This window comes from Phascolarctos cinereus, unplaced genomic scaffold (assembly GCF_003287225.1).
Source record: "Phascolarctos cinereus isolate Bilbo 61053 unplaced genomic scaffold, phaCin_HiC Scaffold_9;HRSCAF=440, whole genome shotgun sequence".
Classification (NCBI taxonomy): Eukaryota; Metazoa; Chordata; class Mammalia; order Diprotodontia; family Phascolarctidae; genus Phascolarctos; species Phascolarctos cinereus.
Window position 1 is genome coordinate 88,632,817 of NW_027556402.1, and position 27,215 is coordinate 88,660,031.

Consider the following 27,215-nt stretch of genomic DNA (forward strand, 5'->3'; position numbering starts at 1 on the left):
AATAAATGAATGGAGAGCTAAATGAATGAATGAAGAATTAGAAATAAATAAAGAAAAATGAAGTCAAGGATTGGCCCAAAGTCAGAAAGCTACAAAGTGGCAGAACTAGGATGCACACCCAGAGTTTGTGACTCCGTGTCCTACAGTTTTTCCCCTCTTCCACACTGGCTGTCACTATACCATTGTGACCTCAAAAAACAGCCCTGCACACAGTTAACTAAAAGGCTATGCTTCATAATGCTTTTTGGAGAAGTTTCTTTTTATCCTTGAGTTTTGTCCAGCTGCTCAGTCCCTCAAGGAAATTTTATCAGAGAGTGGTGAATATCCGAACAAAAGAACATGACAACATCCTACCATGAAAACAACCACTTGATCAAATAAAGAAAATTGCAGCCACTGCAATTTCCAGTTTTTTGGTTTGTTTTTCTTTTTAAGACCAGACCAGTGATTTTATTATTATAGGGAATCCCCAGTGGGGAAACTCCCTGTACCAATGCAGGCTGGACCTCTTGTAGTCCTTGAATGTTGCCAGGGTGAATGACTCGCTAAGGGTCACATAGCTAGAACATGTCAGTGGGACCTGTGGGACCCAAGGCTTTCCAACTCCAAGGTCAGCTCACTAAGCTGTCTCTTTTGCAATATCCCTTAGGTATCTTAAATCAGTGAAATGAAGCCTTGAAGGGAGAGGACAAATATAATTCAAGCTTATCACTTCAACTCACTCCAGAATGGAGAAGCCAAACAAGTTTTGAAAAAAAGCTACATTCCACTAGGGCAAGGATAGCAGAAAGAAACCTTAGCAATCATCTCCTCTAAACCCTGAAATTTCCTATGACGTGCTGCAGGTCAAGGCAGGGTTGAGCTCAAGCCTAGGCCCCATGATTCCAAATCCAGTACCCTCTCTACTAAATCATTAATGCTTTTTGCTCTCTCCCATCTGAAATTATTTTAATTACTCTGATCAATGAAATTACTTATATGTACACATTCATACCCTTCCATTAGAATGTAAACTGCTTGAGGGCAAGGACTTGGTTTCATTATTTGTCTGTATCCTCAGAGCCTAGCATAGCACCTTGCATATCATGGGTGCATAGAAAATTTCGTTTGAACTGTATTTCTTTTATATATAAAACATGTACCTATACCAAGTCAGGATCTACTCTAATTCATCAAATGAGATGATATTTCTAAAGTGCTTAGCACATAGTAGGTGCTTAATACTTATTCTTTTCTCTCCCCTCTTCCCCTACCCACCCCACCCTGCTTCCAACTAAAACAGTGAGTCTGTGGTGACATAAAAACTGATTAAATTTGCCCAGAATATATATATATGCATGTATAATAGAGGACAGTGTACGTGTGTGTGTGTGTGTCTGTGTGCGTGTGTATGGGGGGAGGGGGGGAGAGAGAGAGAGAGAGAGAGAGAGAGAGAGAGAGAGAGAGAGAGATATCCACTTGGTTCCATGACATCTAAAAGTTCTTAAGGAAAAATACAGTAACACTATACGATTCCATCATAAAGAAACATTAAAAATAGCGTTCTTTTAATAAGGTCCTTAAAAAAATTCAGTCCCAAATTCTCTCCCACCCTCCACTCCCTCCCCTACCCATTGAGAAGGTGGGAAATCAAATACTCTTAATAACATCTTAACAGGTTGACTTGCATATTCCTAATTTCTGAATTATGGCAGTACAGAAGCCTGCATCTTAATGGTCACAGATGGTTTGATTCTACGGCAAAGGATGAGCTCCCACATACTGCCTGTAGGTCAAAATTATCTCCTCATCACAAAGGAGTGAATCCCGAATGGCGTCATCCCCACAAGTATTCACAGATCTCTAAAGCTAAGGCTTTTTTTTTCTTAGTCAAATTTAGCATCTTGGAAAACCACAGAACTCCCAAACCCAATATTTTAAAAGATCAATATTACCTTGAGACACTGTCTTCAAATTTTCCCTATTAAGTCTAGATGTTGAAACTAAGATATGAGGGGTTAAAATACCAAAAATGAACAAGTAAGGGGAGAAGGCTGTGACTTTTGAGGACTAGTTTGGAATTTAAAATGAACCTGATAGTCAGATGTAGTAACTTTCAATCCAAAGATCTGGACACATGAAGTTCAATAATACAGCTAGAGGTAGTTCGCTGGCACAGTGCTGGGCCTGAAGTCAGGATAGACCTGAGTTCAAACCCAGACGCAGACAATTACTAGCTGTGTGACCCTGGGCAAGTTACTTAACCCATTTGCCTCAGTTTCCTCAACTGTAAAATGAGATAATAACAGCACCTACTTCTCAGGATTGTTATGAGACTCAAAGGAGATAATAATCATAAAGTGCTTAGCATAGTGCCTGACATATAATAAGTACTATATAATGTTAGCTATTATTATTATTAATATTGCCAGGGTAGTATACTTAAAGAGTGAGATCCTAATGCTGTAATGGACAAAACAACTGTTTTAGAGACAGAGGGCAGAGACAGGAGCTCTGCCTCTTACTACTTGGGTGACCTTGGGCAAATCAGTTTGCTCATTTGTAAAAAAAGGAGTTTAGACTAAAAGTTCCCTTCCAACTCTACTTCTGAAATAAATAAACCTACACAGTTATAAGGACATAGGATGGGTTTTAGGGCAGAAACAGATAAGCGGATTACGATGGATAACAAGCTGACCATAAATTAGCATTGTTGGTCAGCAGCTAAAGAAACAAATAGAATTCATTTGGTCCAAATTTCCAGTTTTAAAAAGAAAAAAACTAAGACCCAACAGGGTTAAGGGACTTAAATTTAAGGTCATGAAGAAAATTAGTAGCAAAGCAACTACATTCCACTAGATCAAGGATAGCAAGAAACCTTAGAAATTATCTTCTCTAAAACCTGAAATTTCCTAGTAATATGACTTGCTCTAAGTTGAGGCAGGGCTGGAGTTCAAGCCCAGGACCCATGATGTCCAGCCCTCCACTCAAGCAGTGCTCTTTCTCCTATGTGACACTGCCGTCGTTACAAGCAATGGCATAGTAGTTAGAATGCCTGGCCATGGGCCAAACCCTAAACATAGTCAGAATTTTTTGTATGATGATGATATAAAAAATTAACATCAGTGTTAGCAGATTAAGTATGGGAACACAGAGCCATGGAAGCAATAGAACCAGATGAAACTGCTTCATGACATTCCCAACCTACACAGGTGGTATGTAACTTAGGTCTTTACAGAGAAGGGAGGATGGCAGATCTAGGACTGGCTGTCACCCTATTGGCAGCTATAGAGGAGCTGACCAAGGTAAGTCTTTGGCAAGCAGGGAAGGATTTAGATACAATTGTGTGGAGACTTGGTACTTTTCCTCATGCGTTTGCTACATGTGTTCCCTCCAGTGTGTCCTTCCTGGGACAGTGAGGAAGAGGGGAGAAGTGTTATCATAGTATGACTGCCTTCCCTCCATTCCAAGAATCTTTTGTTCTGCAACTATGCTTAGCGCTTATCCTAAGATGGGTAAGTTTGTGAGGCCTAACACGGAGATTCAGCTCAGTATTTAGTAAAAAGGGTATTGGATGTAGAATCATTGACACACCTTTCTTACTAAATAATGGTGGGGCCTTAGTAGTTGTTATCCTTTGTGTTTGAAAAGGACCACTATGTTGGAGTAAAAGTACAGCGTGTCCGACTGTGGCTACTCAGACCAACATGAACTCTGAAGGCTCTACCACAGGTTAGGCACAAATAGTCCATATGATATAGTTTCAAGAAGGTGACCTGGTACCTTCAGTCAATGCACACAGAAATGAAGCTATGGCTGGACCAACCAAGCTGGAAAGGCTTCAGTAATGATTCAGGAATAGATTCATATGCATGTCACTGGAGGAACTATCTCTCCAAGTGAGGAAAGACTCATTGAAAGAAACACAGTTAGCCAATGATGGATTTTTTTTTCTTTTGACCATGGCAACTCATGAAAGCTGTTCATGATGCACAGAAGGTCTCTAATGCAGCTCAGCAGAAGAAGCACCTGTCCACACTCATGAAATCATGGATCTTTTGGAGTAAAGGAAGAGAAACAACAAGGCTGAACAGAAGTGACTTTCTCAGCAGAATGCAAGCTTTTTAAGAGTAAGGATTGTTTGAGTCTGTCTTTGTATATCCTATTCCTAGGATACTGCTTAGCACATACTGGGTACTTAGTACACTGAAGAAAAATGAAGTAGAATTTTTTGCAATATAACAGAAGAGTGTTCTGTGATACATATTTTCTCAATATATATATAGATTATCATCCTGTGGCCCCTTGGGGGGAAAGTATTTAAAATCTAAGCTAATACTAGTCCAAAATGTATCATTTTATGTCTTATATGAACTGATATAGAGTGAAGCAAGAAGAGTCAAGAGAATATTTGCAGTGACTATAATAGTATGAATAAAAAACATTAAAATGATGGGAAAACACTGACTAATAATAATGGGCAGAGAGAGGGAGGAAGAAAAGAGAAGTATCCTCCCTCCTTTTGGCAGTGATAAGTGCAAGATAATGGGAATGGAATGTAGCATACACTATCAAACTCTATATTGGCTGATTTTACTCAACTTGTTTTCTTTCTTATGAAGGAAGCCTCATTTTGCAGGGGATGGGGAGGTAAGAGTATATCTAGAAATGACTAATGTAAAGATAAAAGACACCAGTAAAACATTTTTAAAATAAATAAAAACAAACACATTTCCCCTTCCTTCTGTTGCCCTAATCTAGGTGCAGCTTAGGAAATCCTGAAGATAATAAAAGTTAACCATTATACAACACTTTAATGTTTGTAAAATGCTTTCCATATTTTATCCTCATTTGATGCCCACAACAACTCCATAAACCTTGTGATTATTATCCCTATTTTACAGATAAGGAAACTGAGGCTCTGAGGAATTAAGTGACTAGCCCTAATCACACAGTAAGAGTTGAAAGTGGAATTTGAACTCAGGGCTTCCTGATCTCAAGCCCAGTGGTCTAGACATTATACTAATCTATCTGCCACATGAAGGAACAGAGCCAATATAGTCTGATTTTCAGGAATCTTGTTAGATCTGGAGTCTGTTAGAGATTCTTTGAAGACCACGAGTATCCCAAGGCTTCACCTCTGCTAGACTATGCTCTGGGGTGAGCTTTGAATATCTAATTTGTATGCAGTTGACCTGTCTATCAGCTCTCCAGGGTAGTAAAATTCACATTCGACAATAGAAGTGACTTTTTTTTTTAGGCTGGCTGGAAAAGAGGCTGAAAGTAATGACTAATTAAGTGTTGGAATTCTTTGTGAACAATTTGTCCAAACTATCCCTGCTTCCAGTTATCATAGAAAGCTGGGTGGCTATAGTCAGTCACAGGTGCTGTGGCTGAAGAACCTAACCATAGTCAAGTTCACCGGCACCAGTATTATGAAAATACATTCCACCAATATTTTTTAAACTGATAACAAGAAGGAGTTTTAAAGGTGAGGCAATTAGTGAAAAATGATTCTGTATCCCTTGCATGTTGCAATGTAGGACCAAAAGCAGGGGTGCATAGGAAACAGCACAGTGAACACCTGCACAGATAGACACAATATAAAGGGCCAGAGCAGTACACGGTCCTCCACCACTGCCCTACAGAACACCATGACATCAACCTTCCACTTCGTTACCCAATAATAATTGCCAAAGCAAATCTGATAGTTGAGTACTGAGGGAATTGAGGAGATTGGAGAAGCAAGTGGTGGTTGGAATTGGGTGAACCACACAGACTCCATCTTGTGACTCAATTCTGGAGCTAGCTCAGTTCCCTTTTTATTCAATTATGCGTCTAGTCCAATTTTTGTCTTGTGAGAAAACGTTATTCAATTGTGAGAATTGTGAGAGGACTCTGGTGCACTGTTTGAACCTAGACTTGCATGGCAGAGAAGCTAGATCACCTCTACCTGCTACATAGAGACCCTTAACTAAGGACCTGAATGTGCTGACTAGAAATGCAGTCAGATCCAAAGATTGATGCAAGGAGTTTTCTCACAGTTATACATCTCACGCAACCCATATGTCTTATCTGAAAACTTGCTCCATACTGATCAATCAGTTATTGTTTCCATGTTCCTTTGACTGTATACAGACACTTGGAAGGAATAGGACACATTTTTCTACATTCAGGGAATTGCACTTGTTCATTCTGCCTCTCTCAATTTGGAAAGTCCCTAATCTTTCCTCCAGTTAAAAATCAGATTACCTAATGTTGCATATAGCCTGGTTAATTGTTTCCTTTTAACTAATAATAATTGGCTTTATTTGAGTAATTGTTTTTAATGTACAAAAATATCTCATCCTGTATTCAGGGTCCAGCCCTAAGCTGAGGAAGGGACCTGGTCTTGATTTGTTGGGTAACTGGCGTGTGTTGCTTCATAAATCGATATGCTTGGAAGCTCAAACCTTTGTTTCCTTAGTCATTTCATCTTTCACCCCACCCTCCACAGTAGCATTAAGTTGTGCAGAGTTTAAACTGACACCAAGCTCCTTGAGAGTAGGGGTCTTGGGGCAGCAAGGTGGCTCAGTGGATAGATAGAGCACTGGCCCTGGATTCAGGAGGACCTGAGTTCAAATCCGAACTCATACACTTAACACTTACCAGCTGTGTGACCCTGGGCAAGTCATTTAACCCCACTGCCTAACCAAAAAAAAAAAAGAGAGAGAGAGTAGGGGTCTTGTCTTATGCTCTATTTTAGTAGACAGGAGACATGGTAGACAGAGAGACAGACCTGGAGTCAGGAAGACCTGACAGTTCAAATTTTGCCCTAGACACCAACCATACAACATGAGGCAAATCACTTAACTCTCTCAGCCTCAATTTTTTAATCTGTAAAATGGAGGTAGAACAGCACCTACCTCATAAGACTGTTATGAAAATCAAGAGATACCACCTATAAAGAGCTTTACTTGGCACCACATAAATGCTAGCTATTATTACCATTAATATTATTTTATCCTCCACGGTGCCTTACACTCTTGAACTCCAGCCAAGAACATAATCACTCACTGAACAAGGCTTAGCAAGTTTCACATTAAGTTACATGTTCTCACAGGCTTACTGTTCCATTCCTTCCAGAAGTAACAATCAACAAGCTTTTATTAAGCACTTACTATTTGAAGAATTTACATAAGCTCCTTGACAACATGGACTGTTTCATTGATGTCTTTGTAATCCCAGCACCCAGCACAGTGTACTAACACACAGTAGACATTTAGTAAATGCTTTTTGGTCGGCAGCCTGTTAATTACCAAGCACTATGCTAGGCCCTGGAGATAGAAATAAAAAAGTGAAATACTCCTTGACTTTGAGAAACTTACATTCTAGTAAATAATCATTATCATATCACTCCTCTGCTCAGTAACCATCAACGGCTCCCCACTGCTTACAGAAACAAGTCCAAACTCTAATCTTGACATTTAAGGCCTTCATTCACCCTGTTATATGGTAACCCCTTAATCACACTTTTTTTCCACTTCCCATTTTCTCTGTGCTATATGAACTAAGCCTGTTTTCTCATTCTCTCCAGACTAAAATCTCCCATTTCCTTCTTTCACATCACTAGAGTTCCCTTCTCTTTCCCCTCCATCTTTCCAATCCCATGATGCAATAAGGATAGGGCTGGATTTGGAGTCAAATTACCTGGACTCAAATCCCTGCTCTGTCACCTACAACCTGTATCACCTCAGTAAAATGAAGGGACTGACCTTCAAGGTCCTTTCTAGCTCCAAATCTGTGCTCCTGTGATCACATAATTTTTTTAGGTCCCAGCTAAAGGCCCACTTCCTCTGACTATATCCTTCCAGAGGGAAAAAGAAGGATAAGAGAATAAGCATTTAAGAATGTGGCAGGCACTGCGCACTTTACAATTATTATCTCATTTGATGCTCAACAACAACCCTCTCCCCATTTTACAAATGAGAAAACTGAGGCAAACGGAGGTGAAGTGATTTGCTCAAGGTTAACACAACCAGTAAGTGTTTGAGGCTGAATCTGAACTTGGGTCTTCCTGGCTCCAGGTCTAGCTCTCTAATTACTGCACCACCAGCTGCCTCCTTACGCTTCAATCCTAAAACAATCACTGTTCCAATCGGTTACTTTTCCCTAATTATTTTGCTTTTGTATGTCTCCTCTCTTCAAATGAGTTCTCTTCCTTATGGGCAAGGCCTGTTTGTATTCTCTTGGTCCCTAATGCAGAAGTAAGCACTCAGTAGGGACTCAACATTTACTCAACTAAATGAATCATCATGACCACAGGGCATCATTTCTGGCTTTTAAGGGAAGGGAATAAGTCTTTATACAATGCCTACTGTGTGCTAAGGACTATGCTAAGCACTTTACACATATTATCTCACTTGATGGATTATCTCATTTTACAAGCAATCAAACTATATTGTGGAGCAGTCTTCCTGACCCCAGGCCTGGCACTCTATCCACTGTACCACCTAGCTGCAATGTGTATGTGTGTATATATGTGTATATGTATACTTTTTATGTATGTGCATATACATTTTATATGTGTATATATATATTTTATACATTTACGTGTATATATACACTTTATGTGCGTGCATGTATATGTCTTATAAACATGTGTTTATGTACATATACATTTTATGTGCATAGATGTAAATATATATGCAAATTGTGTGTGTACATATGTATGGAGAAAGAGGAGAGGGGAGGAGAGAAAAGAAGAGAAGAGAGGAGAGAGGCAGGTGAAAGAACCACATGTACAAAAATATTTCTAGCAGCTTCATTTGCAGTAGGAAAGGAGTTGACACTAAAGGGATGTTGGTCAATTGGAATAGCCGAACAAATCATAGAATAGAATAGAATGAAATCCTACTGTGGCAAAGGAACTATGAAAGTGGTGGCATCACAGAAACCTGGGGAGCCTTGGATGAACTGAGGCAGAGGTACATGAGCAGAACCAGGAAAATCATTTAAATAACAATCAGAACACTGTGAAGACAGGCACTGAAGGACTTAAAAGCTCCAATCAATCAACGCAGTGACTTCCAGCACATGGCTCCAATGAGGGCGCTAAGATACAGAATTAGACAAGGATTTTGGGACATGGCCAGCAGGGAAATTTGTGTTGCTTGATTCTGTATATTTTATTCCTGAGTGTTGTTTTTCTGTCCCCCCCACCCCCTCAGGCAGGGGTAGTGTTATGTGGGAAGCAAAAATAAATGCTTTTTTAATTGAAAAAACAAAATACAAATTAAAAATAAAGAAAATGAGGGAGTTGGTCTGTAGAACATGCCTCCTCTTGCAACGCCTCCCCCTCTCCCTACCCCCACTTGGAGACCAGAATGTGGAAAAGCTTCTGTAAGCAGTGAAGGGGAAGCTGTCCCTTCCAAGAAGCCAGGAAATCACTTTCAGCTAGCACCACCCTTACTAGAGGAAGTTGTTGCAAGGGCAGGAAGTAACTAATGAGTTTCAGCTGTGCAACCAATAGCAAATTTCAGAGATTTCCACCTTAGTTTTGAGAAGCACTCAAAATAAATGACCTGGGGCAAGGTAGGAAATTTCTTGGAGGTATGGGGAGAGACCACAGAACCACTAAGATTTTGATGAATTCTACTGAGTGTGGCACAGTGGTATGAAGTTTGGACCTGGAGTCAAGAAAGACCCGAGTTCAAATCCAGCTTCAGACACCAGCTGTGTTAACCTTTGTTTGCCTCATTTTTTTTCATCTGTAAAATGAGATAACAATAGCACCTACCTCCCAGGGTTGTTATGAGGATCATGAAATAACTGACTTAGCACAGTATCTAGCACACAGTAAGCACTATATAAATGTTAGCTGCTATTGTTGTAATGTTAGCTATTATTATTATTGTTATTATTAACTATGTGACCCTAGGCAAGTCATTTCAATTTTCTGTACCTCAGTTTCTTCATCCGTAAAATGAGGGGGATGGATTCCATCTCTAGCAGCCCTTTCAGTTCTAAATCTACGATCCTTATGAAATGACATTAGTTCTAACAGTCTAAAGCCAATTTATTTTCTATAACAGAATAATCTTATGTTAAAACTGAAAATACTATCACTTTCCTACCCTATTGGAGAGGCCCTGGTCTGACATCTTATTGGCAGCCTGGGAGATGTAATTCATACAGTTTCTTTTTGGGGAGTCAGCATCCTTCACTTGCATCAAGAAACTCAAGAAGTGACAATTAGTGTGACTGACCTGAAGGACATGGGCTACTGTTCAATATCTTTACCCTCAGTGTCCGAAATGGAGCAGAAATGGTGCTTCTGGTGTGGAGAGAGTTTTAAGACACAGCTTCACCCAGAGGAAACCTCACAAGACACCTTGCAGACTTAATGACTCACACCTCATGTAATAGAAACCTGCTCAGGCTAAGGAACAGCTGAGCAAATAATGCCCTCAGAGTCACGGCTTCCTAGTTATCAACTCTTATAAAAAGTAAGCATGAAATGAGAATACTGCAAGTCCAGCCTCTTCATTCTACAAATGTGGAAACTAAGGAAAGGGAAGGGACTTGCTTAAGATCACACATCAAATCAACAGCAGAACTGAAATTAGAACCAGGTCTACTGGCTTCCTGGCCAGTGTCCATTGTGCTCCAGAAATAGTGCATGGGGTGGGGGGGAAAGAAAGATTTATACTTTTATTAAATTAAATCTTTCTAGGATAAAAAGGAAAAAGAAAAATGGAAAGAAGAAAAGCAATTAACAGTACCAGGTAGGACAAGAATTTTAAAAAGCCAGAGTACTACGATAGAATAGTTAGAAAGCTAACTGCAATAGACCTGTAGTAGACAACAGTTAAAGGAGCTGCCTACCACGGTTACATAGCCAGTATATGTCAGAAGGAGGATTTGAACTCAGGTCTTCTTGGCTTCAAAGCCCTCTAAAGACTATAAGCTACAGAAAAGATCTGCATTGGTAGAGAGAGTGTCCTTATTAGAGAGTTCCCTATACCAATACAGGGGCAGCTAGGTGGCACCACAGTGCACAGAGTGCTGGGCCTGGAGTCAGGAAGTCTCATTTTCCTCAGTTCAAATCCAGGCTCAGACACTTACTAGCTGTGTGGCCCTGGGCAAGTAACTTAACCTGTCTGCCTCCATTTCCTCATCTGTAAAATGAGTTGGAGAAAGAAATAGCAATATCTCTGCCAAGAAAACACCAAATGGGCTGACAAAAAGTCAGACATAACTAAACAACAATACCAATGAAATCACCTATCCTTAGGATTTTTTTTAAAAAGAATTTCTTTTCAGTACCCTTCATGGTTACTCTATTTTATAGTCCAAATACCTCGACTGTTACAACAGGATTAAAAAGAAAAAGAATCCAACCAGACCTAGTGATCAGCACTTACTGTACATGGAATCACGCCTTTTAAAGACACAAGCAAGAGATATTCATAAAGTGCTTTGCAAACCTCAAAGGTCCACATAAATGTCAGTTTAGACAGACATCACTGGGCATACAAAACTGAGTAGGACAAAAACAGCACTTTTCAAAAAGCTACAACAATCTGATTATCCAGTTCGATTTTTCCTTGAGGCTGAAGCACACTGTACTTTTAATCTCCAAAGCTTACTATGTTTTAATTACCCTGCTAAAGTAATCCTTTTCCCTACTGTCAATCAAATATTTGAAACATCTTTGAGAATGAGACAGCTTTGAGAAAAAAACTCTCTAGGGTTCTTCCCAGACCAAAATGTTATTTTCATATGTTCTTGGCAATGAGTTTCAGTTGACATTACAAAAGGAAGTCCTTTAGACAGGAGGTCTTTTTGTGTCACGGACCCCTGTGGCATCGTGGTGAGATCTCTGGACCCTTTCTTAGAATAATGCTTTCGTTGTTGCTGTTGCTATTTAGCTGTTTCAATCATGTCCAACTCTTAAGGGTTTTCTTGGCAGATAATGAAGTGGTTTGCCATTTCCTTCTCCAGCTCATTTTACAGATAAGGAATTGAGAAACAGGGTTAAGTGACTTGCCCAGGGTCACACAGCTAATAGGTGTCTGAGGCCAGCTTTTAATTCAGGAAAATGAGTCTTCCTGACTCCAGGCCTGGCACTCTATCCACTGTACCACCCTAGCTGTCCTTAATGTTTTTTATATGCATAAAGTAAAACATATTGGATTATAAAAGAAACCAATTATGTTTAGGTAATTATCAATACATTAGGGGAAAAAACAAATTCATACACCCTAGCATATTATCCTCTTGATCCTTTTAATAATTCTCTGAAGTGCATATTACAGGTTATCAACAGCCCTATTTTACAGATGAAAGAATTAAGGATTCTGAAGATCTCCCAGCAGGTGGGATTCAAACCCACGTTTTCCTGAGTCTCACAACAGCATTTTTCCCATTATGCAATGTTGCTTGTCTCTTTATTTTAACAAGATTCCTCTCTTGAAATCTGTGTACTTCATGTTTTCCTTATAACAAGAATGATAATGATGGCAAATAAGTGAAAAGCAAAGACAGACTCAGAGACCCGACCACAGCTGAATACGTGCATGTTGATAGAATGATACCTTCTTAATTCATTCATGACTTTAAAAGCCTTCTTCATGTGCCAAGGGTTCACTGTCACCGGGCAGTGTTTTTCTGTATTATCATCTTTTGTATCAGGAGGCTTCTGGGGATTTTGCTTTGGGCACCTGTAAACAAAGACAGAACAAAACCAACCAAAAGTCATTACTCAAGAGTAGGTAGCTCCTGTTTCTCAAGCTTCCACATATAAAAGGTGCTGTTAAAATGCTTCATGCACCAACCCTCCCAGCCAAAGGGAAGGGAAGCACTAATTACACTATCCTCATATTTAAGGGAATGTTATAATTTAGAAGGTTATTGTACAAGCACTCTCTTTCCCCAATAATATAAATCAAAATTACACTGCCTCAAAACAGTCAATGATTAAAGGGAAAAGGACTTACGTGTACAAAAATATTTAGAGTAGCTCTTTTTGTGGTTTCAAAAAATTGCAAATTGAGGGGATGCCCATCAATGGAGGAATGGCTGAACAAGTTGCGGTATATGAATGTAATGGAATACTATTGTGTCATAAGAAATGGTGAGCAGACAGACTTCAGAAAAACCTAGAAAGACTTGCACAAACTGATGCTAAGTGAAATAAGAAGAACCAGGAGAACACTGAACACAGTAACAGCAACATTATGCAATGACTAACTCTGTTAGACTTAGCTCTTCTGAGCAATGCAATGATCTTAGAAATTCCAAAAGACTTATGATGGAAAATGCTATCCACATCTAGAAAAAGAACTATGAAGTCTGAATGCAAATTGAAGCATACAATTTTTTTATCTTTCTCATGTTTTTCCCTTTTGTTCTGATCCTTCTTTCACAACATGACTTATATGGAAATATGTTTAATATGATTGTACATGTATAGCCTATATCAGATTGCATGCTGTCTTGGGGAGGGGGGAAAATCTAGAGCTCAAAATCTTATAAAAGTGAATGCTGAAAACTAAACATAAATAAATTTTTTAAACTGTCAATGATTTATGATATGAGCATATACAATTTGGTTTAGTATAAAAGGTTGTGCAACAGATCAATTCCCTTTGAGACAAATTTTTAAGTGGCTGCAGTGTGTTTTAAGGTTTGAAAATATTTTCCATATATAATTTCATTTGAGCTTCACAATAACCCTGAAAGGTTACTACAATTATAAATTTATCCATTTTTATTTTATTTTTTAAAAGGTTTTTGATACTGGAACTCTCCTCATGTAGGCTGGAAGCACAGCAGTCACTCACAGAAACAACTCCATCACTAACCGGCATGGGAACTTTGACCTGGCATGAGACCTCTGTTATATTCAGTTTCCAGCATGGGCCAAATGGCCCCTCTTTATGCAGCCTGGTGATCCCCTACTCCCAGGGGGCTCATCATATTGGTGCCACATTAAGTGTGGATACCTGGATTGGCTATAGACCACTGCAGTTCAGAACTCCTAAACTCAAGCAATCCACCAGTCCCAATCTCTCTAGCTGCTAGGATTACAGAAGTATGTCACCAAGCCTGCCTTTATTACAACTATTTCACAGATGAGGAGTCTTTTAAGCTACAGAGGCTGATTCAAACTTCCTTCTGCTATACTCTGATGGCATTTCCAACTAAGCCAAGAATGGAATAAAGCTCTGAACAAATTTTACAAACCAGAAATCTGATCTAGATTTTGCTATGCCCCTCTGGAGCCCTTTGGCCAACATTTTTATAAGTAATTCTACACCTCCCCCAATACTTCACTTCAGTGGATCTTGAATTTCATATTTAAAATGATCTAGAACATTTCATGTTATTCAACACACACATACACACACCATCTTCCTAGCAATCTTAAAAAAAAAATAGGAAAAGGACAGTAAAAAATTAAGGTGACAAACCTAAGAAAATAAAGACAAATGAATTAATGAAAATGCACTAAAGAAGCACTTACCATGTGCCAATACTATGCTTAGCATCGGGGACACAAACAAGCAAACAAGGCAATGCCTGCCCTTAGACAGACTTACATTCTAACAAGGGATGAAACTCTGTTTAGACCTATATTTCCTCCCTCACTTATTCCTCTCCAATTTGAGAGGAAAAATACATCCTTTAAAAGTTTTCACATCAGTCTCCCCCAGCCCCTTGGCCTTTCTTCTGCCTTAATGATTACCCCTTCCTCTGGTTCCCTAAACAATAGCAGCTTCGGTACAGAAATGCAGCTGAAGTTTGTCAGTGAGTGGGCAATGAAGAATCCCTCCCCAATGAAGTAGGCAATGTCCAGAAGGTACCCTACAGAGGAAGTTTAGGAGGCCCTTGGGGACCACTGATTTGCCAACAGTTTCCCTGATATTCTTCCCTTTTGGCATGAGGACTGCTACACCCTCTGCAGTTAAAGGAAGCTAAAAAAGAGGATGAACTTGACCACAGGACAGAGACAAGGGCAAAAGAGCTAGGATGAACCCACAGCCTGAGCTATGGATGAGAAGATTTAACAGAGAGATTTATATACACACACACACACACGTATAGATAGATAGATATATACATACATATATATATGTGTGTGTGTGTATATATGTATATATATACACACATACATATATAAATATACACATACACACACACACACACATATATATATATATATATATATATATATATATATATATATATATATGTTTATATGTATCTAACAGCGATCTGCTTCCATGTTGCTTATCCCCGTCCCTTGCCACCCCCAATTTTTCTGATTTCATCCTTTCTAGGGCCAGGAAAACAGATGAAGACAGAAATCCTCCAAAAAACACTCAACTCAAAGAAGCTGGAAAAAAATTAATGCATGACAGTGGGAGGCCTTTCCCAGCATAGCATCCTTGCTGAGAACATCTTTTGCAGGACTAATGTCCTCTATATAAATGTCTAATTATTATGGAATTTAAGTTAGGGGCTTATCATTCATATGCAAAGGTAATTAATTAAAAAATGGTGCCCCCGCACTACAACAATTAGAAATTAAAATGCGCAGACATCAAATCCAAGAGTTAATAATATAGTAATATAAAACTTATAGACAGCAACGGACCCTGAAAGTGATCTCATTCTGAGGGTGCCTGCATGCCTTCTCATCCTGTAGGATTCTTATCCATCTTCTTCTATAAATTTTTTATAAAGCATCTACCCAATGTGCCACTCACCATGCCAAAGGTTCTCTTCTGGCAAGCTAACCCTGCTAAGTAAGCTATACAGTGAGTGTCCAAGGACATTTTTCCTTGCAATTAGTTCTTTTTGGAGGCAATGCTAATAATCATTTACATTTACATGGTGCTTAGAATTTTGCAAAGCATATTCTATACCTCCTCTAATCAATATAAAAGGCAAAACAGTTAGACAATGTGAATACTATTAACTGCACTCCACAGAGGAAGAAATTGAGGTGCACAGACATTATATGATTTGTCCCAGGTCACAAATCTACTTAAGAGGCAGAGCCACAGTCCAGATCTAGAATTCAGTGTTCTTTCCACTTCGCAGTTTAGCCATCTCTTACTTGAAAATGCTACTTCTTTCAGGATACACAGAACTATTTCTGTCTGTATGCCATATCACCCAATCATTCAAACAGAATTTTGAAGGGACATGAGGTTCCAGGATAAAGGTTACAGTGCAACAATGCTTTACAAACAGAAACCTAAAACCTTCTTTCCAATTATTGTCCACTAAAAGTGAACTGATGAATAACAGCCCAAAGCTAGAAGCAAGTCTTCTGAATCTGTGCTTAAGGACTGTTTTCCTCATTTGATTATACATTAGCAGAGACAGAAAAGAAGATAATCTTTAGGCCCACATCTCCTTTGCACTTATGACTTTAGATCAAAGTCAAAACTTAAAACTTGTATTATAACTATGTATTTATTTGTTTTCTCCTTACTACTGGGTTATAAACTAAGGGCAATGACTTGTTTCGTCTTTGTATCTTTAGTACTTAGCAAAGACCACTATACACTTAAGAATGCTTCCTTGAATTGAATGAAATATACCCTAAGACCTGGGACAAGTCTGTTCATGATACTGGGCCTCAGTTTCCTCATTTGTAAATATGGAATCTAGATTACATCACATCTGCAGTCATTTCCAGATATGAGTCCACATACGCATCTCGTGCTTAAGCCCAAGCCCCGGGTTACAATTATGATTTATATTTACTTGTCTGTATAGTGGCAGCATCCTTGTTCTTCTATCCCTCCAATTCTCTCCTCCCCCCTCCCAAGCTCCTTGCGAGTGTAAGCTCTCTGAAGGCAGCTAGTAAGTGTCCAAGGCCAGATTTAAACTCAGGTCCTCCTGACTCAAGGGCTGGTCCTCTATCCGCTAGCACCATACCAGGCACTCAGGAATCACTTAATAAGCGTTGGTAGAATTAATCATGGGTCTACTGCACAAATTTAGATCCTGAGGACACCCTTGCTTTAGAAAGAAGGCATCCTCACACAGAAATGATGGGTTTTCTGGTACAGTCTTCGCTGTGAAAGAATGTGGCTGCAAAGCCTGACATGTGGCCCTCACTTCATAGTGTGTGTAGTCTGTCCAGTGGCCAGGAGCTGATCTCCATCATCTACAAGGAAAAGCACCTTTCATGACTCTCGACTCCCTTGTTCAAAGTCAGTGACTTCATTGATAATGCCAGATACTGACCAAGTTCATTTCCTTCAGCTTCTGCTTATATTTCAGGAACTGTCCATATTAACTCTCATTGATAAGATACTTTATAGAGCTTGCCCCTCAAAATAATCCTGGTAAGTGGGAGACAGAAGTATTGTCCCCATTTTCCAGCTGATGGGAAGGGGAAAGAAAAAATAGATAAAAGAGAAAAAAAGAGAGACAGAGACACAAAGAGAGAGGAGAGAGAGAGAGAGAGAGACAGAGATGGAAACAGAGAGAGACAGATACAAAGAGAAAGGGAGAGAGACACAGAGACAGAAATGTTAAGGCAGTCACAAAGAGACATGGGGAAAGAGAGGGAGGGAGAGAAAGGCAGTGTGGTATAGTGGACAGAGATCTGACTTCAGAACCAGAAAGACCTGGGTTCAAGTTCCACCCCTGACCCATAATGGCTATGGGCAAGTCACAACCTCAGAGGGCTGCAGGCATCCCTCTAAGACTGTTAGCTGTAGAGAAGGTGCCAACTTGCACTAGTAGGGGGAACTTCCTAAACCAGTGAAAGCACATATCTAATCTCTCTCCAAATGAGGAAACTGAGGCTTGGACAGATTAAATGACTTTCCATCTAGCAAATGGTTAAGCCAAATCTTGAATCAGGGTCTTAGGAGTCCAAGGTCAGTTCTCTCCCCACTTTTCTCTATGCCTTGACATACTGCTTATTGCTTTTGAGTTCTTTCACACAGACCTAATGTCTTCTCAACACAGCCTACCTACATCAGCCAGTCTACAACCAGATCTATAAGAGCTGGGGTATGTCTTGTGCCAACAGGTCTGGTACTTATGACTTTTTATGGAACTAAAGTTTTAAAACATGTATTATCGTCATATATCTGTTGTATTCTCACTACTAGACTGTAAACTACATAAGGACAAGGACACCTCTTCTCTAGATTCAGACAATTCAAAGGAAAGACTGTCAGATTTAATACCAACCAAACAGCATAAATATTAGAGACTGCAAAAGGAAAGGAATCGCTATACTATATACTTGGGAAGAAGGGTACACCCAACAATGGCAAAGGGAAGTTTTGCCAATAGACCCAAGACTTAATCTTAGAACAGGAGATTCAATGCTGGCAGACTAAGTCCACTTCATGACTCTATACGGTAAGTGTAGGGGCGGCTAGTCGATGCAGTGGATGGAGCACCTGCCCTGGATTCAGGAGGACCTGAGTTCAAATCTAGCCTCAGACACATAACACTTAATAGCTGTGTGACCCTGGGCAAGTCACTTAACTCCATTGCCTAGCCAAAAAGAAAAAAAGAAAAAAAAAAGATTTGTCTATATGGTAAGTGTTCCTGTTTAATGTTTGGTCAGTAGACTGTGCTGGTCAGGGTATGGGGAGGTCTGCAGTTCTGGTAAGAACAAATACCACAGTCTAAGAAAAAGTAGCAATTCTGCTCACTTCAGAAGCCCTCACCTTCCTTTCGGAGCATGGTAACAGGGTGATCTCACATCTTGTATTGGCTAGTCAGCCAAAACCAAAACACAACAAAATTCCATCCCTAACAAATACTGCCAGCCAAGGCTGCTTTATAGGAAAAAGCATTGCTGGAAATTACACTACCAGACTCCAGCAGCTAGGAACAAAGCACAGGGGATGCCCAAGCTCTCTGCAGTGACTTGGCATATGAAAAGACATGATTTGAACCCAGGAGAGGAGAGTGGGAGGTGTTACACATATCATCTCTCTCCTCCTGCTAGGACTGCATTGTATTGATTTGTTTTGGCAGATGGCATTAAACTTTAGGTAGGAAGAGGTGATTAAGACATTTGAGGTGGAGAGGTTGATGGGAGTGACTGGAAGACTGCAGTGTGATTGAACAATACAACTGTAAAAAGCTCAGCAGTTAACTCTTGCCTCTCTCTCTCCCTCCTACCTACAGTACACAATTGACCACTCTTTTCCTTGGACCTAGACAATTACACTGGGACTGAAGGATCACATTCCCTGTACAGGATAATTCTTTGTAGAGAGTTGATGGTAATAATAATAATACTAATAATATTCATGATTCTCTTTAAGGTTTGCAAAAGAGATTCATATATATTATAGTATGTGACCGCAGAGTGTAATGGGCTCAAAGTTATGTATGCCTACCTGGGTTTGAATCCCACTTCGATCACTTACTGTGTGGTCAAGTCATTTATCTTCTCTGGGCCTCAGTTTCCTCATCTGTAAAAATGAGGGATTTGGACTCAATTACCTCTAAAATAAAACCCTCCACCTCTAAGTCTGTGATCCTATGATCTCATTTGATCCTCTCTGAGATAACCACTACTGCTACACCCATTTTGTGGATGAGGAAACTGAGGTGGAGGTTGGTTCAATTACCAACCTTGTCAGCACTATTCCCATTTGCCATTAACTAGGGCATTTAAAAACAAAAACAAAAACCTGTATGCCCTGTAGTAGAAAATACATACACCATCCAATTCACAATTATTTAGGGGCTGATTACCTAATTCATAGCTATTATAACTTATTCATTCCATGGCTTTCCTTTCTACCAGTTCAGTGGCTACTTGAACTTTGTGTTAAGCTGAAAAAAAATAGACCCTAATCTCAAGGAGTATAGGATCTAGTCAGGAAGGCATTTGTGAAAGAACAAAAGAATTCAACAGTTATATCAACTATATAGGTACCACAACAGAATTATCCAAGTCAGCATATACTCAAGTGAGGGGTTATATCCTAAATAATACAGAAATGAAGAGAACGGACAAGTCTCAATGGCTGCCTAGGCCCTGAAGGAACCACAGGATTTGACTTGGCAAAGAAGAGGGAGAAGGGACAAGAAATAACATGAGCAAAGGCAAGAAATAAACATGCTGTCATGCTTTGGGAAACAAAGTGACTGGCCCAAAGAAATCCAGGGGGTTTGTGCTGGGGTTTGTGTCAGGGGCAGAGGGCAAGTGATGATGGGAGGGGCCAGCCTTCAGTGTTTGCCTTGGATCTGATAACTTCTGTGTCCCAATTACTACAGGCTCATAAGCAGAAGAATAGACTGAGAGAAGCGGGATTTTGAGACAACTGATTGGATATAAGAAAGACTAGAGGGTAAAAATAGAAGAATGGGGCAATAACTTAAGAACTCATCATTTGATTAATTTTCCAGCTGTTTTTCAGGGTCAGGCCTTCACTACTTCTCTCATCTCATCTAGACTGAATTCATCCTACCCATGCTTGCCCAAGCACACTTCTTCATGCAAAGATTTGATCACATAACTGCCCTGCTCAAATGCTTGGAGAGATCTAATTGCTAGACAATTTCCCCCTGATATCTTAAGCTCAAATTTGCTTCTCTCAAACTTCCAGCCATTGTTTCTAATTCTATTCTCTGTGGCCAAGCAAAACCACCAGCAGAAACCAATAAAAAGAATAGGGGAGCATGGTGTTAAAGGTCCTGGATTACACTTTCTGCTGTGTACCACTTGGATCCCTGTGCATCCCTTGGTCAAGATGGGGAAACTTCTCAGATCTCAGTGGCCTTCCTCATCTGTAAAATGGTAGGCATCTAAGGTCTCTCTAATCTTTAATTCTATTAAATGTTTTTCCAAAAGCAGAAGAAAAATCCCTCTCCCACATGACAGCCCTTCAAAGACTTCTCCTTCTCCAAGCTAAACTCAATTTAATAAACAATTATGAAGTGTCTAATATGTTGCCAGACATTATGCTAAATTCTGAGGATACGAAAAGAAACAAAAGACAACCCTTACCCTCAGGGAGTTGACAATCTAAGGGTGAAGACAACATGCAAACAAATATATACAAAGGAAGAGGATTAACAGGAAATAATTAAGAGAAGGAAAGCACTGGAATTAAGAAAGGTTGGAGAAGGCTTCCTGTAGAAAGTGGGATTTTAGATGAGACTTAAAGGAAGCCAGGGAGGTCAGTAACCGTAGTGGAAGAGGGGCAGTATTCCAGGAGTAGGGGATAGTCAGAGAAAATGCTTGGAGCAGAGAAATGGAGGGTCTTGTTCACAGAACAGGATGGAAGAGTTAGTATTAGGGAGTAAGGTGTAAGAAGACAGGTAGGAAGGGGCTAAGTTATGAAGGCCATTGAATGCATCATCTCTGAGCTCTTTACCATCATAGTAGCACTCTTCAGAACACTCTGTCCAGTCAACTAGCACTCAGTCACTCAAATGGCATTTATCAAGCACTTAATATGTGCCAGACACTGTACTAAGCTCAAGGGGTATAAAATAAGGCAAAAGACAGTCCCTTACAATCCAATGAGAGAGACAACATACAAAAAGTTTATCAATGTCCTTCCTACATATGTATGAACTGGTGCAGAGTGAAACAAGTAGAACAAGGACAACTGTTTATACATTAACAACAACACTGTAAAAACAAACAACTCTGAAAACTTTAATGACATTGATCAACATGAAAACCAACCACAATTCCAGAGGCCTAATGCTAGCGTCAGCTACCCCATCTCCTGAAGAAAGATGATGGCCTCAGGGTACTGAATGAGACATATATTTTTTAAACATGACCGATGGGAGAATTTGTTTTGCTGGCCTATGAACATTTTTTTAATAGCAAATAAGTGAGATTTGTAGGAATGAACCACTGTTTGGGGGGGGCACTGATTTTTTTAAATTAAATTTTTTTTTAAGAAATAATTTTTTTTCTCTCTCTTCTCCAAAACGCTCCACTCCTACCACTAAAAGAAAGGGAGGGGGGTAACCCTGTAAAAATACATCAGTGTTCTTAAGCACAATAATCCAGGTCTGGGCTGATCAAGATCAAGTACAGCAGGGCTATGACTTCACTAATTCTGGGCAATATGCTTCTCTTAATGTGGCTCAAGACCTTATTACCTTTTTTGGCTTCCATATCACATTGTTTAATTGAAGTGAGCTTGTTTGTCCACTAAAATCCCCAGCTCTTTTTCAGATAAATGGTTATTTAGCCACACCTCTCCTATCCTGTACTTACAAAGCTAATTTATTAAACCCAAGAATAAGCCTTTACATTTATCTCTATTAAATTTTCAGACTAAACAACAGCATGGTATAGAACGTGGCTTTAGAGTCAGGAAGATCTGGGTTCAAGTCTTGCCTTAGACACAGACTGGCTATAAGACCTTGGACAAGTCACTTTACCTCCAGGCAACATTCTAAGGCCTTAAGTTGCAGAGCAGGTGTTGACCTGTACTAGTATGGAGAGTTCTTCACCAGCAGTTCTTTATACAGATGGTCTACTTAAAAAAATTCAAAATAGCATAGTTTAACTCCAAATCTAATGCTCTTTTCACAAAACCATGCTGCCTATTTGTGTTCTGTGTTTTATTACAGTTATTTGTGTCTTTGAAGACAAAGACCTCCATGCCCACCTTACACAAAGCCAGCTCCAAAGAATTGCTTAGTTTGAATAGAGACTATTGCAGTAATCCAGGCATGAAGCAGGTAGGAAATGGGGATAATAATAGCACCCACCTCCCAAGTCTGTGGTGAGGATCAAATGAGATATTTGTAAAGTGCTTTGCACGCCTTAAAATGCTATATAAATTACTGTTATAGACTGTAAAGAATGTGATGACAATGGCTATCAGGGATGAAGAAAGAAATGAATGATCACTCCAAAGGTTTGAATACCAGGAACTGGGAAAATGACAGTGAAACAAAGGGTCCTAGAGAAGGGAAATGAAGATGAGCATTCAGTTTTACATATGCTAACACTACAGACGTCCTTCCATCCACCACCACCACCACCACCCAACTACTCTGATGCCTCACCCTAGGTTCTCAAAGGCTATTCTAAAAGAACATGCAATCTGGCAAGTCTTAGCAGGCTTAAAAGGGCTAAAATATACAGGTGCAGTGAAGGTCTGGATATCTATCACTGGAGGCCCAACTTAGCTCTGTTTGGAGCTGCTTGTTGACAGCTGGAATAATTCATGAAGGGATGGAGATCAGTGTCAGTAAAGGAAGGGCAACCTTGATGAAATCACTGGAATCTTGAAGTACTGAAGCAGGAAAGTTTGAGGTGACCGTAACCAAATAGTGGTCTTATGGGCAGCTATAAATCTAGGCTGGAAATTCAGATGATAAGTTAGTAGTAGAAAAAGATCAGTCTATTGCAGGGGCTCTTAACCTTATTTTGGGTCATGTACCTCTTTGGCAGTCTAGTGAAGCCTACAGATCTCTTTTCAAAACGCTGTTTTTACAATGAATAAAATAAAACACACAAGATGACTAAGAAAACCAGTTATAAAGAAATACAGTCACCAAGGTTTTGTTTTTTAAGTTCATTGGGTTCCAGGTGAGAAACTCTTGGCTTATAAGATAATAGGTGAGTGAAGGAGCTTGAAGTGAGTCAGAGTGGGAAGAGAAGGACAGATGGCTGAGGAGTAAACCTGGGGTGGAGATACCCACAAATAGTGGGAAGAATAAAAAACATCAGGAAACAAAAAAGGAATGATGAGAAAGGAGGAGGAGAATCAGATACACCGCAAGGAGAGCAAAGTGTTTCATGAATGCTAATAATAAGCATCAGAAAAAGGACAGTATATAATGTACATAACAAGGCCAACTCTTCACATTTATTTATGTTGACATCAGCTGCTGTGTATGAGAAAATTGAGTAAGATACACTCAAAGAGAAAGTAATGTTTAACCCTTGCCAAAGCCCAATAGCTCAAAGTCCACAGAACTGGCTTATAAACATGAAGTGTACCTGCAATACTGGAAAACAGCACCTGGGATGCAATTATCATTCCTTGCATAAAGTATCAACCTTCTTATCTTGAGGGAGGAAGAAAAATCGAACAAGATCTTCATAAACATCTCTCTGTATTTCTGCAAGCAGACATAGTTAAGGAAACTTCCACCTTATCTTCCCCAAATACCACCTGATATTCAATTAACTCGAAAATTTTTCTTGGGTGATTTCACTGAGCTATCACTTTAAAGGAATAAAAACTCAAAAGCTACTTCCTCCAGAATCTCATGCCCCTAACACTTATGGGACTGTGCTTTCTTGCCACCTCAATCATATCTTCTCTAAATGTTCTCATTCATTTCTCTAATGTGTGGGAGTTCTGGACTATCAGATGAAAGGGACCTTACATATATTAGAGACTCATTAAAGGAAAACTAAAATAATACTTCACTAGTGCCCAAAGAGAGAAATATAAAAACTGGGGAAATGGGCAGTATATTTCCATGCCTGTGGTATTTCACTTTGCACTAGAGAAAGCTGAAGTGGTGATGTAGGACATATTCATTGTTTATTCTTGGAAATGACAAAGAGAAGAAGCAAAGCCAATGGAATAAGCAGGATTCTGCTATCGTAACAAGAAGGAGGTGCTAGTAAGAAAATGTTGAGGGAGAAGAAAGCTGCCTTGCAAAGTAAGCCAAAAGGACATATCTATAAACTGAAGTTGGCAGTTTTCATTTACTTGTTATTCATACCCTTCAATGTAACTGTCACAGAATCATTAGAATCTTGGTTAAGCTTCCTGGTATCAAGCCCACTTCATTTATATACCACATTTATATACCTACTGGCTTAAGTGTTGGTCACAATCAGGAAGACCTGGGTTCTAATAGGACCTCTAACATACAGCATACAAGGGTGTTGTGACTTTGGGCAAACCATTCAATCTTTTCATATCCCAGGCAATTCTCTACTTTAAGCTGCAAAGCAAGGCCCAAAAATAAAAGATAAATAGATTCATAAATGAAATTTTTAAAAAAGGCTTTTGCAACTTTCACTGCATGGCTCTACCAGGATCAAGTCACAGCCCAAACTCACATGCATATAATGGCTGCCCAAGTCCCATAACAGTATGATTACAACACTGCAACTAGATAATTGCAAGAGAAGTCCAAAGGCATGCATATGTCCATGCGCGCAAAAACAATGGTAAGAGTACCAGCAGAAGCACAAAACTCAATGAGAAATAGCGACATAACCAGATAATGAAGAAGAACCTAGGAGCAGAAAAGATGCCTGGCTGCTGAACCACACGAAGATGGATTCACCCGACAATTAGTGGAACAAAAAGATAGTCAACACAACTACCACCCCAGAGGAAATGAGCTTGAAGGGCATGACAATAGAAGGCTAGGAATACAATTTCCCAGGGGGCAGTGTGAGGTGGGGGTAGGAGAGAGGAGTAAAAGCTTTTCCCCAGGGTTTAAGCCAGAGACAAACTGAATACTGAAATTTCCTCTTTTTCTACATGAATCCCTAGCTTCCTTCAAAATTCAGTTTAGGGACTGCATCTGAGAGAAGGCCTTTCCTGATATGCCCAGCTGTTAATGCTTTCGCCCCTAATACAACCAGAAGTTGTCGTTCAAGTTGTATTCCCCATCACCTCAGCAAAGGTGTTCCTGGAAAGCAAGGGAGAGCTTCCTTTTTTGTCTTTCATTACCAGGCCTTAACACAATTGACTGGCACCATAAGTAGGCCCTCAATAAATAGTTGCTGAATTGAACCAGAACGAACTTCCACTAAGGCCAGGATCCTCCACTCATTCTCTGGGCTGAATCTGACTTCCCTAAGAAGCCTGTGAAGAAGCTTGTTCCCAAACACATCACAGAGACCAACACTTTCAGCCTTGGTGCATCACTCAAAGTGGGGATGGCTTCGAACTCAGAAGGGAAGAGTGACAAAAGAGCAGAACGACAAGAGGGGAATCCAAGAGGAAAAATGAAGAGAAGGGTAAAAAACCCTGTGGTACACCAGAGAAGCATCAGAAAGATGAGCTAAACTAGCACATACAAGGAAGGACAGAGACAAAGGGATTTGTAGAGAAATTCTTCTACAAAGAATCCCTATCAGATATATAGCATCCTTAATTCACAATATTTAGATATAGGCAAAATATAGCTTTATAATTAAATGCTGGGAAACAATGAAAGAGTTTTGCCAAGTATGGAGCCCCAATTTTAAGAATTTCTGACCTATAGTTAAATCATTTATTGTTCAAATAGAGTTAGCACCATAAAATCAAGAAAGGGTATTGAATGTCAAAATTCTGATTATTTGGTTTATCCAAAGCCAATTCATTTTAATCAGTAATTTCACTGCCTGTATCTTAGTCCTATTGCTTTATTTTTTCATTGTGTTTACTTTTTGGCATTTTCTATGAACCTGCTCCCTCACCCTTAGAAACTACTCCTCTCTACACCCTTTTCTGCTTTGCAGCACCTCAAATACATTTCTCCTTTCCTTTAGTTCCTCATGTTCCAAGGATAACAAGGGACTTCACAAGAACTGACATGAAGATGAAAGATTATTAAAAATCAGTCGAGGATTCCTGTATCGACAGCCTAAGGGTGTCTTCACCAAGTCCTGCTGCTGCTTGCTAGGGTTTCAGGAGTATTCCAGGATTCACTGAGCAACAGAAGCAAATTACCAAGACACTGGGGTTGTGATGGCAGCATCTGAGAGTCATGCCCACACACAGAGATGCAACAGAGCTCAGATTCTCAGGAAGTGAGGCTGAAAAGAGTTCATCACCTACTTTTCTAACTACAGACCCTATTCTAGGACTTACCCTACTCAAGCTAGAAAAAAGAGTCTGAAGACACTTTTGAGGAGGTTCCAGAAACCCAACGGTTCTCCTACAAATGCACATCATCAGAAAAGTATTCAGCCCAAGCCAGAGATCCATATTATATATAGCCAAACAACCAAGAAAGACTGGTGCAACGTAACTGCCATATAGTATAGCTAGTCAAATCCAAACTGAAAAATATTAAGAGATCATGGATGAGTATTCATGGAAAGAAACATAGGTCTACAGAATGTGGTTTGTTTGCTCTTATAAAAACTCTGGCTCAAAAAGATCTTGTTCCTTCAGAGAGGTTTAACACAGGAAAACAAAACTAAATTACAATCCCTAGGAGTTCTGAAAAAAAAAATTTAGTTTTGTTGAATCTCCCACATACACAACAAAGCTAAATAAAGGCAGTCATATTTTCTACATGCT

At 39.6% G+C, this 27,215-nt stretch overlaps 1 protein-coding gene across 3 annotated transcripts in view; it reads right to left on the minus strand.

The window, feature by feature from the left end:
• Nucleotides 1–27,215, minus strand: part of KLHL2 (kelch like family member 2) — a 143,080-nt gene that overhangs the window by 114,317 nt on the left and 1,548 nt on the right. For 2 of the 3 annotated variants that reach the window (XM_020976335.2, XM_020976336.2), the window contains exon 2: nt 12,558–12,683. In XM_020976335.2, coding sequence (XP_020831994.1) covers nt 12,558–12,683 — 126 coding nt within the window. Of the gene's footprint in view, nt 1–12,557; nt 12,684–19,358; nt 19,434–27,215 lie in introns of all 3 variants that reach the window. The other variant, XM_078148719.1, reaches the window with a different exon arrangement.